Source organism: Notolepis coatsorum (genome assembly GCF_963971535.1).
Source record: "Notolepis coatsorum genome assembly, chromosome: 13".
NCBI classification, from domain to species: Eukaryota; Metazoa; Chordata; class Actinopteri; order Aulopiformes; family Paralepididae; genus Notolepis; species Notolepis coatsorum.
This window is the reverse complement of record NC_140177.1, coordinates 81,532,776-81,547,480: the sequence shown is the minus strand read 5'-3', so window position 1 is coordinate 81,547,480 and position 14,705 is coordinate 81,532,776. Positions and strand designations below refer to the sequence as shown.

General features: G+C 44.4%; 1 protein-coding gene across 5 annotated transcripts in view; it reads right to left on the bottom strand.

Moving 5' to 3' along the window:
• The window catches only part of LOC311239195 (solute carrier family 12 member 7-like), a 114,142-nt gene that overhangs the window by 30,287 nt on the left and 69,150 nt on the right, over positions 1 to 14,705 (bottom strand). For 4 of the 5 annotated variants that reach the window (XM_084327477.1, XM_084327478.1, XM_084327479.1 and 1 more), the window contains exons 4-6: positions 8,674 to 8,820; positions 5,596 to 5,650; positions 5,337 to 5,467 (exon numbers count right to left, since the gene is read on the bottom strand). In XM_084327477.1, coding sequence (XP_084183603.1) covers positions 5,337 to 5,467; positions 5,596 to 5,650; positions 8,674 to 8,820 — 333 coding nt within the window. Of the gene's footprint in view, positions 1 to 5,336; positions 5,468 to 5,595; positions 5,651 to 8,673; positions 8,821 to 12,465; positions 12,588 to 14,705 lie in introns of those variants that run through there. The other variant, XM_084327481.1, reaches the window with a different exon arrangement.

Sequence of the window (14,705 nt, the reverse complement as noted above, 5' to 3'; positions counted from 1 at the left end):
GGACAATAAGACGAGATTTGAAGACGATAAAGGGCGAGAATGTCTCATTCTCTATCGCAGCAAGCGGCCAGCCTGAGCGACGGTACCAGATTACAGACGCTTTCACCAGCCAAGAAATAGGACTGTCGCGGTACACATACCCCGTCGCCAAGCTGATGGAGAAATATGTACATCTGCGCAAGTTACCGATCCCGCTCATAGACAATGCTATGCCGACCCTGTTGATAGGCTCCGACCATGCAGACCTCATTGTCCCGATAGACCGGGTTCATACCGGACCCCGAGGCTGTCCTGCAGCAGTCGAGACCCGTTTGGGATGGACTCTCCAAGGCCCGCTCGCCAAATCTCTCAACCGAAGTACAGCCACTAGATGTCTCCACTCCCGAGTCACAGAGGGAGAAACCGCACTCCTGCAACACGTAGAGCGGCTATGGACCTTGGAACAAATGCCCTTTAAGAACGGAAAGAAAGACATTCGCTCTAAAGATGACATTTACGCCATTCACCTCCTCGAGACAGGGACCAAGAGAGTCCCGGTCAACGGCGTGTTGAGATACGCCACGCCACTCCTGCGGCGAGAAGGAATGCCTACTTTCCACGCCAAGACAGACGCCACAGAACGGTACCTGCTGAACACGGAGCGGCGCTTAGCCAAGAACCCCGCCCAAGAGAGTGTATACCGCGCTGAGATTGAGAAGCTCATCACAGCGGGACACGTCACAAAGATGGACATTAAAGAGGCTGACCAGACCACTGAATCGTGGTACGTGCCCCACCACAAGGTCCATCACAACGGTAAAGACCGCATAGTATTTAACTGCAGCTACCAGATCGGATCCCAAAATCTGAATAAAGAGTTACTGCCCGGTCCCACACTCGGCCCCTCCCTACTCGGCGTTCTACTCCGCTTCCGCCAGGAAAAGGTGGCCATCAGCGGGGACATTAAAGGAATGTTCCTGCAGGCGAGATTAGTAGAGGCGGACAAGCCCCTGTTACGGTTCCTATGGAGAGAGAAGCCAGCCATCTACCAATGGGAAGTCCTCCCCTTCGGAACGACGTGCAGCCCCTGCTGTGCTACATTTGCACTACAGAAACATGTAGCAGCGATCCGCAAGTACTGCGCAGCCTCTCCTCCGAGGACAAGGCAGCCAGCAGCGAGACCTGGATGGCTACAATCCCGGGAGAAGCCCAGGAGATGACCCTGGGATTGGTGTGGCGATTCAAAACAGATTCGCTGCACTACAGACACAAGCCCCTGACTACGGAGCAGGGAAGGCCGGCGGCGGCGCCGACCACCAGACGGAGTGTGTACACAACACTCGCCCGACAATATGACCCGCTAGGATGTATTCTACCGTACACCACCAGGGCAAAAATGATTGTACGAGCATTGTGGGACAAGGACCAGGGCTGGGATGACCCCATTCCCGCACACCTTGCATCCACCTGGAGAGAGTGGGAGATGGAGCTCCACTCACTCCCAGGCGTTAATATGCGCCGAAGCTACTTCCCACCCACGGTGAGGCCAGAGACATGTAAAATGGACTTACACGTCTTCAGTGACGCCTCAGAGGTCGCATACGGATCAGTAGCCTACTTGCGGGCCCAAGACCAGGGGGGAGAGATCTACACAGCATTTGTCCTCGCCCGCTCGAGAATAGCCCCACGCAAGCAACAATCTATCCCACGTCTAGAGCTCTGCGCAGCCCTAGCCGGAGCGCACCTAGCCACGCTCATCCAACGTGAGCTCACCATACCGGTGTCTAGAACAATCCTGTGGTCAGATTCCACGACGGTACTCGCCTGGATCAAATCGGACTCATGCAAGTACAAAGTCTTCGTGGGAGTCAGAGTCACCGAGATTCAAGACTTAACCGAAGAGTTAACCGGAGAAACAGAGTGGCGCTACGTTGATACAAAACAGAACCCAGCTGACGTCATCACCCGGGGGATGCCCCTGGATGACCTCACCCGTCGCAATGTCTACAGTGACGGCCCCGCATTCCTAAGACTCCCGGAAGGACAGTGGCCCATGCCTATCCCGAGGGAAGCAAGTCCAGAGGAGGTGGAAAATAAGAAGTCTGTGTTCTGTGGATTGAGCACCGTAGCCTCCACCGACCCTAACATAGACGATTGCACGTCCATAGAGAGTGCACAACAAAGAACATTCCTGCGGTACCACCCGGAGTGCAAGTCCCCCGCTGATATGTCAGCAGCTAACTACGAGGAAGCAGAATTGCTTCTACTGCAGCGAGCCCAGAGAGACTCGTTCCCCGATGAATTGGCCTGTCTACAGGGAGGAAAGCCCGTCCCATCCGACAGCAGATTAATTCATCTGGCCCCCGAGAGCGACGCTTATACCCTCATCAGAGTGGGTGGTCGCCTACGCAGAGCCCCCAATCTACCGGATGACATTAAATACCCGATCGTATTGAACAGCCGACACAAGGTCACAGAGCTGATTATAAAGAAATACGATGAGGATGTACATCACGCAGGAGCAGAAAGAGTCTTCGCGGAAATCAGACGTCGTTACTGGATCCTACAAGGAAGAGAGGCGGTACGACGCTTCCAGCGAACATGTCTAGACTGCCGCAAGTGGCGCGCGCAGCCCAGCATACCAAGGATGGCTGACCTTCCTCCATGTCGCCTCCGAATCGGTGACAAGCCATTCCACTCAACGGGTATGGACTGCTTTGGCCCGCTGCACATAAAGAAAGGAAGAGGAACCGAGAAGCGGTGGGGTATTGTATTCAAATGCATGACCACCAGAGCGATACACATCGAGCTTCTCCCGACCATGAGCACAGACTCATTCCTTATGGCCTTCCGTAGATTCACATCACGGAAAGGAAGACCGTCTACCCTATTGTCCGATCATGGGACAAACTTCAAAGGCGGCGAAAGAGAGCTGAGAGAGAGCTTCCAAGCTATGGGCCCAGAACTTAAGACCCACCTCGCTCCAGCACAGGTTGATTTCCAATTCAACCCCCCAAACGCACCCCACTCCGGTGGCACTTGGGAACGAGAAGTGCGCTCCATAAAGACAGCCCTGTACGCAGTACTTGGGGCCCAGACTGTGGCGGAAGAAGTCCTAATGACAGTCCTCACGGAGATTGAGGGAGTACTTAACTCGAAGCCCCTCGGATATGTCTCCAGTGATGTGGCGGATATCGACCCAGTTACCCCCAACACACTCCTGATGGGGCGGCTAGATCCTGCATTACCCCAGACAATGTACCGGCCTGAAGAAGCGAACGGCCAACGAATGTGGAGGTACAGCCAAGTATTAGCCGACAAGTTTTGGAACAGTTTCCTACTGCACTACCTACCGTCTCTACAGACCCGCCAGAAGTGGGTAAAGGAGAGAGACAATTTGACAGAAGGAACAGTCGTCATGATTATTGATCAATCACTGCCCAGAGCTATGTGGCCGGCCGGCCGCGTAAGCAAAGTGATCACCGGTGCCGACGGCAAGGTCCGAGCAGCTGAAGTGCTCGTCCAGGGTCGCACTTACACCCGTCCCGTGGCGAGGCTCATAGAACTGCCTCGACTCCCAGACACAATCGATGATGACCATGACCCTACAACCCTATGACTTTGTGAAGTTGACTGACCCCTACAGCAAACCCTTATGTGTAAATAGACAACGCGATTAATCTGTCTCTGTTTAACTGATTAGGTCTGGGACCTATTCAGGGGGTGGCTGTTGTGAAGGGCCAGATTAAACCGAATATATATATTTATTTATATATATATATTTAATTGTATTTGTATATTCTCTAATATTCCCTGATATCCCTTGTATATTCCTTGTACAATATGCATTGAATATCCATTCTAGCCTACTGAACATCCCATAATAGTCTCCATTCTACTATTGGTCGAGACCTTGGTGCCAGGCTGCCATACCCCTCAGACCCAGTTCAAACGTACCGCTCCACATGTACGAACAAGTCCTAGTTCCGCGTAGGAATCTGGCTACCGCACCACTAATGGGACTATTTGTTCATAGTGCGTATATATACTGCGCTACTAAAGTAGGACTTTCTTTTCAGTCCAGTTTCTTACCCTCCAATAGAGTCACAGACGTAAAGCCTCCCCGCGACGCCACGTGTGGGAGTAAGGCCAAGTTCGCCTACCATCGGTATTGAGACATCGTGTATATTAATATTTGAATAGTCATATTTGGCACTATATCGTCGAGTTGGACGTAGTCTATTAAGCTAATAATAGTCTGTTAATATATAGTGCTTCGTGCGGTGAGAATACTACCGTAGTCAGTACCCCATCGTTTCGGGCAGAGAACTGGCTGCTTACCCAGGGTGGTTGACCCCATGTGAAGCTGCACCCGAGGAGCCCCAGAGCCGACGAGCGAGTGGACCTGTATACCGGATTATTCTACCGACGACAGCCCGCCTTCCCAGGCACGGATTATGCTTTGTATACTTTGATTATTCCATGGATAAAGACCCCCGACACTGCCGTGTGTTGGAACCCCCCCCCCTGGAGAGGACGCAAGGTGAGGAGACGCTCTGCAAGACGAGGTCGCTTCACGTCTCTCCCCCGTGGACCGGAGAGAGCCGGCCCACAAAGAGTCCACCTGCTTTCATCTGTGGTCCAAGGATCGCCGGCGCATTGAACGGCACTACAGTGGGTTCACCTGGGATACCCTTGGCCGGACGAGGCAGCCGGATTCTACCCCCCCCCCCTCCTACTCCTGTCGGCTTACAAGCGACCGGATTAACCCCCCCTTAGTGTATCTAGTATATAATCATTAAAGTATCATTGCTGTTATTCCTTAACTATTCCAGGTCGTATATTTACCACCTGCGCCATCAGAGATTGGACATTCTCTATTGATATACCGACGAATACTCTTTGCCATAAAAGTGCATACTATTTCAATTCATAAATGTAATTAAGTGATTAAGTGCTTGCTCTACACACCATTGCTGTGTAGTAATAAACGCATACTTCGACTTCGTACATTTGTGTTGGATCCGTTTCATCTACGTGAGAGTGTTTATGATAATATATTTATGCCGTGTACTGGGTGGCTGAATATTAAGTACAAAGGTAGTGGTAGTAAGTATCATATCTAGTAATACAGTCAGGGAATTGTACCCCTCAGTTACAGTAATGTAATGTACTGTAATGTTGTAAGTTATGTGTTCGGACCCCAGGAAGAATAGTCTTTCACCCATGGGTGTAGACTAATGGGGATCCATAAAATAAACAAATAAACAAATAAACACACCATATATGTCAATGTGTGACTCACAATGCAGTTATACATAAATGATGTATGTATATAACATTGAATAATCCTGTACCAGCAGTATCTCTATGGTGCCCAGTATGTACATGGCTCCAGCAAAGGTTGTTCCCAGGTAGAAACACAGACCCACCGCTCCTCCAAACTCTGGACCCAAAGACCTGGAGATCATATAGTATGAACCACCAGCTGGTGAGAAGAGAAACACACACATACAATTTAGAGACATGGAAATCATATATTAGTGACCATCCGCTTGCTACATATCACTATAAACAATAGAACATAGACAACAAGAGGACATTTTCATAATGTACCTGGAACAACTCCATTTGTCGCTATGGCGCTCATTGATATGGCTGTCAGCATGGTCTGTAGGGCAGAGAGGGAGAGGCAGAGGGGACATTTATTTATTAATGGATGGATGGATGGAAGGGTGGGTGGATGGATGGATTGGATGGATGGATGGATGGATAGAAAGAGTGAGAGAGATAGACACAAACACATGAATCCATCCTGTATTAACACTGCAGCGCTTAATGAAGCCTGAACATTCTCCTTATTCACTTTATTGCCATACTTGGTCAACTGTGATATGTAAGTGGTAGCTACTGATGTGCCCATTCACTTCAATGTTAAAACTTCACTATAAACATACCACTACAACATAGTCAAAGCAACTGGCAGAAAGCACTATTGGAATCTGATCCAAATCGTATCATTATCCGAGTGATTATTCTGCAGATAAACCAAATATTTTGATTTAAAACTGATAAACCAAGTAACCCCCGCCTCCTAAAAAAAAAGAACGGTGAACCATTCTTTTGAACAACTCTTGGAAAGGAACAGTGCCAAAAGATCCAGCTCCCTTCAAAGAGCCATAATTCCCATCACTAGTTCAAAGAGCGTGCATGATCCAAAAATACAGATAAAAGAGAGAGAGAAAGTTAATGTGCATGCGTGAGACAGAGATAGTTCAGTACTGGGAACATTGTTGCTGCTGGTGGAGATAAATTAACATAGAAATCACGGTGAAGCAGTTAGCTAGTTTGGACCTACGGTAGCCTCATGTGACTTTGGCTTATGCCAAAAACGGTGCCGATCTGGAGATGGCCGAAAAGTAGGGCAGAGTTCTGTTTCCCACGCTACCATGCTGCCAACAGAGTGGATGGCTTTGTGTTTGTACTGGTCACTGACCTGCAATAATCATGATCAGATGGAAACTTGGCCAAAGAAAACTGCTATTTGGAATTAAATAAAGCAGATTTTTTTATTTGCCTAATATGCTGAATTTCCTGGGCTCTGGAGACATACAAATCCCCATGTAAACCTTGATGTTACATTTGTTACTAATTATATCATATCTGCATTAGATAAAATGTTTTATCTGTATATAAACTATGAATAAAAGTATGCCGTATACGCCAAGGTGCAGATGAAGGTCTGTATACCCTATCGGTCATAATATACGTTATAGTCTGTTATAGTCCATGCAGGGTTTAGAGGTTAAGAGTCAGACATTTGTAATAGTTCTCAAGTTCTGCTGCCGTTAGTTTTCCAGTTGCTGGCAGAAGTACATGCCCTTGGGTTGTGGAGCCTGATGGCCATTGGCACGAAAGACTAGCCAAGGCAGTTAGTTGGTGAGTCTGTGGTTGAACGTGCTCCTCATCTTGGCTAGCTCCTCATAGAGGGGATGGGAGGGGTTCTCCAGGATAGCGACCAGCTTCTTTATCATCCTCCTCTCTGCCACCACCCTTAGTTTGACCAGTTTGACTCCCACCATGGAGCTAGCCTTCCTCACCAGCGTGTTCAGTTTGTTGATGTCCCTTGAGTTGATGTTACCCCCCCCCCCCCCCCCCCCCCGCCCAGCATACAACAGCAATCCAAACAATCCAGTTAATAACCAAGAGGACGCTGGCTACTACAGACTGGTTAACTGACTGCAGCAGTTTATTGCACACGTTTAAGGACCGGAGTCTCATCAGGAAAAACAACCTGCTCTGTCCCTTCCTGTAGAGAGCCTCTGTGTTGTCCGACCAGTCTAGTTTGTGGTTCAAGTGTACTCTGAGGAACTTGAGGCTTATTACTGGTGATAGCTACTATACTCACCTCTGTATTCTCTATGATACGGTTGGTTGGTCTTCTCTGACTGAGAGATCATTGGTATCTGTATAACTATAAAGCCCTGGTTGGAAAATTACCATCATAATATTACTTCTGTTGCATTGGAACCCTGGTCCACATTTAACTCACTCCAGTGACTGGTTCTTCAAGTACCTCATGCCAGGACTGATCTTGGTCTTTAGTATTAGTGCAGCAGACTCATGGAATCTCTTGCAAAAGTCACCTAAAACGTAATACATTTATGTCTTGGACGCTTTCGGTTTGCACTTAACCCTTTCACTACCACACTACAGGTTAACCTTCTGTATTGTCGCAGTGAAAGGGTTAACCATTTGGTAGTATGGTGGTGAAAGGGTTAATAACCATTCATTACCTGCCTATAACTGTTTTAAAGGAACACGCCAACATGATGGGAAATGCGCTTACTGTCACAGATATCTCCTAGCTTAAAACAGGTTTAGCTGATCCTTATCCGCGTCCATTACTATACATAATTTGTGCTCTGAGTGAGTGAGAGTGTGAGTGTGAGTGTGAGTGTGAGTGTGAGTGTGAGTGTGAGTGTGAGTGTGAGTGTGAGAGGGAGGGAGGGACGGACGGACGGACGGACGGACGGACAGATAGATAGATAGATAGATAGATAGATAGATAGATAGATAGATAGATAGATAGATAGATAGATAGATAGATAGATAGATAGATAGATAGATAGATAGATAGATAGATAGATAGATAGATAGATAGATAGATAGATAGATAGATAGATAGATAGATAGATAGATAGATAGATAGATAGATAGATAGATAGATAGATAGATAGATAGATAGATAGATAGATAGATAGATAGATAGATAGATAGATAGATAGATAGATAGATAGATAGATAGATAGATAGATAGATAGATAGAGATAGATAGATAGATAGATAGATAGATAGATAGATAGATAGATAGATAGATAGATAGATAGATAGATAGATAGATAGATAGATAGATAGATAGATAGATAGATAGATAGATAGATAGATAGATAGATAGATAGATAGATAGATAGATAGATAGATAGATAGATAGATAGATAGATAGATAGATAGATAGATAGATAGATAGATAGATAGATAGATAGATAGATAGATAGATAGATAGATAGATAGATAGATAGATAGATAGATAGATAGATAGATAGATAGATAGATAGATAGATAGATAGATAGATAGATAGATAGATAGATAGATAGATAGATAGATAGATAGATAGATAGATAGATACTCACACATGCACAGCACATGAAGACAATGGCGAAGGAGCCCAGGATGCCGGCGGTGCCAACAATCCAGGTGAGGCGCAGGAAGAGGATCACCCCCAGGATGTTCTGCATGCAGGGGAGGTACACCCCAATAAATGTTCCCATCTGGGGGCCCTGTGGACACACATAACACACACACATTTTATGTCATTATACGTGTGAGGATATTTCATTTTTTTTTTTTTTTTTTTCGAACCTATAACCGTAATATATATCAACAATGTTATAATGTAAAATTCCTTGACTTACATTCATTCCCTACGCCTCAAATTCGAACAGACACACACACACAGGAGAGGAGAGGAGAGGAGAGGAGAGGAGAGGAGAGGAGAGGAGAGGAGAGGAGAGGAGAGGAGAGGAGAGGAGAGGAGAGGAGAGGAGAGGAGAGGAGAGGAGAAGAGAGGAGAGGAGAGGAGAGGAGAAGTAGAAGTAGAAGTAGAAAGCTTTATTGCCATTGCACAATCCAGTACAACGAGATTGGTTCGTGCAGCACCTAAAACAACTAAACCTACATACCCACTCTACCACACAACACATCCATGATGTACCTATCTATAGACACACTACCATACATACATTTGTTGTACCCATACTCACTGACACACCACACATTCATGTACCCATGTACATACATACCCTCTGCTACATATGCACTTATTCACAGGAACATTAGAAAGGTTTTTAAAAAAAAGTTAGCAAAAACATCACAGCAGAAAAAGAAAAAAAAAGATGAGAGGAAAGGAGAGGTCTTCCACCGCCCCTTGTTTAAATGAGGATCTAAATGTAATTATTATGCGTTGAGATTGTGATAATGTGCAGCAAACTGATTTATATTATTTATTTCAGATGAAATGAGGGGGGAGGGGTGAGAACAGTAGAGATTTTCAATCAAATCATGAAACTCCATTAATAAAATCACCCATCAGCATCAGATATCCTGTTTACCAAGTGACATGTGAGGATGTACTCATACTAAGCCAGAAGCAGAACATACAGGCTATTTTAAGCCATAGAGGGACAACAATTGAGAAAGCAGAAAGGGCTCCACACATACCTGGACAGTGCAGCCCGTACGTGTTCTGACAGAGAAACATGTGTTGTTGTTTTGGCTTTGTGCTCTAGCCGCTTAGCTCACTGGATTTGAAATGAAACAATGACTATGAGGTTAAAAGGCAGACGTTCCGCTTTAATTTATCGTTGCTGTTTACATCCATATCAGGTGAACCATGTAGGATTTGTAGCCCTTTGTTTTGCATTATTGCATTATTGCATAGTATAGTTAGTAATAGCAAGTATAGCATAGGGACATAGAAGTACAACTTTATATTGTATAGTAGTGTACATAGGACCCAGTGCCTTTAAGTCGTAGCTCAACATTGTATTGCAATTATCTCAGGATTTATTAACATGTCTATTTTAACATGTCTATTCTACTTATTTTATTACTATTTACTATTATTTACTATTGTATTCTTGCACAATCGAAGCAGGCATGGCCAACTGCATTTCACTGTATGCCTGGTATGTAAATAAATCTCTTAAATCTTGTTTATAGCCACACTATTTTAGAGGACGAAAAGTATTGCATATTTGGTTGCCAACCCTTTGCTATTAATGACGTCTTAAGTCTAAGACCCACAAGTGGCCCTTCGTGATATAATTTAGTATTTTGTGTTAACAAAGCAAAGACCAACAATACAATTAAATTCAATACATTTGAATGGGACTTAATGGGATTTTAGGTGTACAGTGGACTCTCCATCACAATACTCAAACACAGTATGGGGATATGTAGCTGAGTGTTATGTTGTCCAATCATCACCCACCGGTCACTATAAGTAAAAGTATAGATATATGCAATTTCAGTTCTTTTTTTCCTGTCCAATTTTACTACAGAAGTCAATGGAGAAATCATCAATTATATGAATACATACATATATATATACATGTATATACATGTAATGAACCACATATATACATACATGGTAGCAATAGTATCTAAGGTACATAAGAACTTTTATTTTATTTAATACAACATAAAAAGCATAGGAAAACGAATGCTGGTATGGAAATAAGATAAAGGCTATAAGCATTGTAAAAACATCACGTCAGACCAACTATTGAGGTGAGATTCACAGCAGTAATTTGGCAGAAGAAACAGTTGTTCTGTTCAAGCTCTAGTTCTCTTGGGGTTAATCTACAAGATGTGGGCCTCAGCGCCACTCAGGCAATCACGTTTCTTCTAAATACAGGATAAATGGATGTAGATCATATTAAATTAAACTTCATCCATTGACCATATTCACAGGGTGGGAACAGGGTGGAAAGGAATCCCATCCTGAGTGTGACAGAAGAGCAAAATGGCCACCGTGTGAATATGGTCAACGCAGACAGATTGGAGGCCGGGTCACCCCAAGGAAGATATGGGTACAACACATACACAAGGAAACATGAACTGACCTGGTGGAGTACTGTGGTGCCAACCAGGATGGGGAGAGCAGACTTGTTTGAACTTCAATGTGTTCAACCCTAATTTCTCAAAGAAGATACATTCCCCATTTCGTTCAGTATTCTTCTAGTCTAAGTAAACTAGAAGCTGGTCTAGAACTAGCTGGTCAGAAATATTGTGTTAATTATGGAAACAATTTATGTTTTCCCTCTTGGTATGAATTTAAAAATCATTATTTAGGCACTGGGGGGAAATTACATACAGTATGTCCTTGCTGTTTAGTCAGGGTTGTCAAGCCTTAACAAACTGTTTCTTTAATAATCTTTAATTAATCAATTAAATGTCAGGAACTCTGCCTACCTAATCTACTATCCTGTTTGTATTAGATTATTTGTAATATGGGTAATAAATAATAATTAAAAGTAACATTTTATTTCGTTTCTTCGGATAAAATTGCTGTAAAGATACTAAATATGGGACAACTTTTACAAATCGTCACATAAATTGTATCAGCTACCTTCACCAGTCCTATTTATTTAATTGGCATATCTCAAACCCTGCCCTCTGTTCTTTATCCTCCAATCACAACTGTTGTGATTGGAGGATAAAGAAAAGAGGGCAGGGTTTGAGATATGTCAATTAAACTCAAGAGAGACAATGCACTGTGACATTAATTATTATTTCTTTTAGAGCTTATGATCTGTTATTTATCTCTCTCACAAAAATATTTCTTCTCCCACACTTAAACTCAGCCATGAAGTTAAACACACGTCAGCAGTAAACCAACAAAAGAGCCATTGAGGACAACAGCATTAGATACAGCTTTATTGAGTCCTCGTGAAGATGGTGGAACATCAACAGAGTCTCAGTTCCTGGAAAAGTTTTGTCCTTGAAGCCAACATTGTAGTGTTATTATATATATATATAACACCCCTGGTCCAAGCCAAAAGTTTGATAATGTGTCGTAAAATTTTTACATTTAAAAAAAGAAAATGCATTGTTGTCATTGTTTTCATGAACCGTTTATTATTATTAAAATATTTTTTGGAGATAAAAGGTTTCTGCAGGACCCTGACGATACAACCCCCCCCCCTCTTCATCAAACTAAGACAACAGTAGTCAAAATATTATTCAAGGTAATTTGTAGATATTCTAATTTTAATAACAGTTTTTTTTTTTACAGGTACTTTCCCTTTTTTTTGGTAGTGTTTGCATACACATATGCAAACACTACACAGAATATGCAAATGTCTCCTCTACACACAAAAACACACAGACCTCTTCCCACTACAACAAACTAATCCACATACCGTTTTTTGAACCATGACAAGTTTTTCCACGATCCTTCTTCACGTCTTTGACAAAGTTTCTACAGAAATTCGTATATTTTCATCTCTCTTTTTCTCTCTCTACCTCTGTCTCTCGTCTTTTTTCTCCCTTTCTTTCTTTTTCATTATATGCCCCCCTCCTACCCCCTTCTCCCTTTCTCTCTCTCCCTCTCTCTTTCCCTCTCTCTCTCAGCAGTGATAACTTGGTTCACTACATGGCACTTTACAGTCTCAATGTTTCTCTTGTTCATCAAACAGGAAGATTTATAGACCTCTCACGTGGTCACGTCATTATGAGGAGCAATGGTGCATTTCTTTTCTGCCTATGGCAGAAATGAAGTCTTTTCCTTTCCTGTTTACCAGTAATGTTGTCCGTGATACTGCAAAATAGAATTTCACCAAAAGATTTCATGTTTTGTTAACGTTCCAATTTCTAAACGCCAAACTGCTAACCCTAAATGACCGGATGTTGCAGAGAACGCACTGACGCTGGTGATGTCAGGTGACCTGATCTGTTCAAGTTCAAGTTCTTTAATAGTTGTCATACAGAAGTACAGAATACTTTCATACAAAATGCTTCTTACTGTTACGCTCCAGAGACTGTGCTAGACAAGATAGTATCAAATAACATAATAACATAATATAGCATGAATTTAGAAGAAGAAAATGAGGTCACAGTGTTCGGTATAGACATATGTACAATGTTCTGAGTTACCATATAATATACAATACACAATACTATGCAGTGTACTAATGTACAGTACTATCTAGTGCAAAGCAGAAATGGGATGAGGTACAATTTTAGGTACAATTTACAGTAAGGTGTACGAGTTGTAGTGCAATCCTTCATCCATAAATATAAAGTGTGGGGAGTGGGTGCTACAGTGTGTTTGTTTAAAGTGGGTGTGTGCTATAAGTGTGTGGAGTGGGTGCTACAGTGTGTTTGTTTAAAGTGAGTGTGTGCGTGTGGATGTGTGTGCTATGTGCGTTTGGTGGTTGTTGTTGTGTAGTGTTCATTCATTGTTCGTTTAGCAGCCTGATGGCCTGGGGATAGAAGCTTCTTCTGAGTCTTTCTGTGCTCGCCTTGAGACTCCTGTATCGCTTGCCTGACGGCAGCAGTTCAAAGAGGCAGTTGTTCGGGTGACTGGAGTCTTTAATGATTCTCTTAGCCTTGCCCTTGCAACGCTTGTAGTAAATGTTCTGGAGGGTGGGGAGCCCCCCTCCAATTGTGCGTTCGGCTGAACGTGTCACTCTTTGTAGTCTGCTTTGGTCTTGTGCAGTGCTATTCCCAAACCAGGAGGTGATGTTGCCGGTCAAGATGCTCTCTATTGTACATGAGTAGAAGTTCTTAAGGATCTTCTGGCTGACTTGGAACTTCCTTAGGCGCCTGAGGAAGTAGAGGCGTTGTCGTGCCTTCTTCACAACACTGTTAATGTGTGTGGTCCATGTCAAGTCCTCGGATATGTAGGCTCCGAGGTACTTAAAGCTGTTGACTCTCTCAACCGGTGCCCCGTCGATGCTGAGGGGGCTGTAGTCCTTGACCCCCGACCTCCTGAAGTCCACAATCATCTCCTTTGTTTTGCTGACGTTCAGGGAGAGGCTGTTTTCCTGGCACCATCCCGCCAGGACCTTGACCTCTTCCAGGTAGGCCCTCTCGTCGTTGGCAGAGATCAGGCCCACCACCACTGTGTCGTCAGCAAATTTGACGATTGTATTGCTACTCCGCTGAGCCACACAGTCGTGTGTGTACAGGGAGTAGAGGAGGGGACTCAGAACACAGCCCTGGGGGGCCCCTATGTTGAGGGTGATGGATGAGGAGGTGCAGTTGCCTGCTCTCACCACCTGGGGTCTGCCAGTCAGGAAGTCCAAGACCCACTGGCAGAGGTCATAGCCCAAGCCCAGGTCCCTGAGCTTGGCTATGAGTATGGAGGGGACTATGGTATTGAATGCCGAGCTGTAGTCGATGAATAGCATTCTCACATAGTTCCCCTGCCTCTTGTCCAGGTGTGATGCTGCTGTGTGCAGCACATGGGATATGGCGTCCTCCGTGGACCTGTTGGGGCGGTATGCAAATTGCAGGGGGTCCATGTTGATGGGGAGGGAGGAGCAGATGTAGCCCTTTACTAGCTTCTCGAAGCACTTCATGGCTATGGAGGTGAGAGCTACAGGGCGGTAGTCGTTGAGGCAAGCAGGCTTGGATTTTTTGGGTACAGGGATAATAG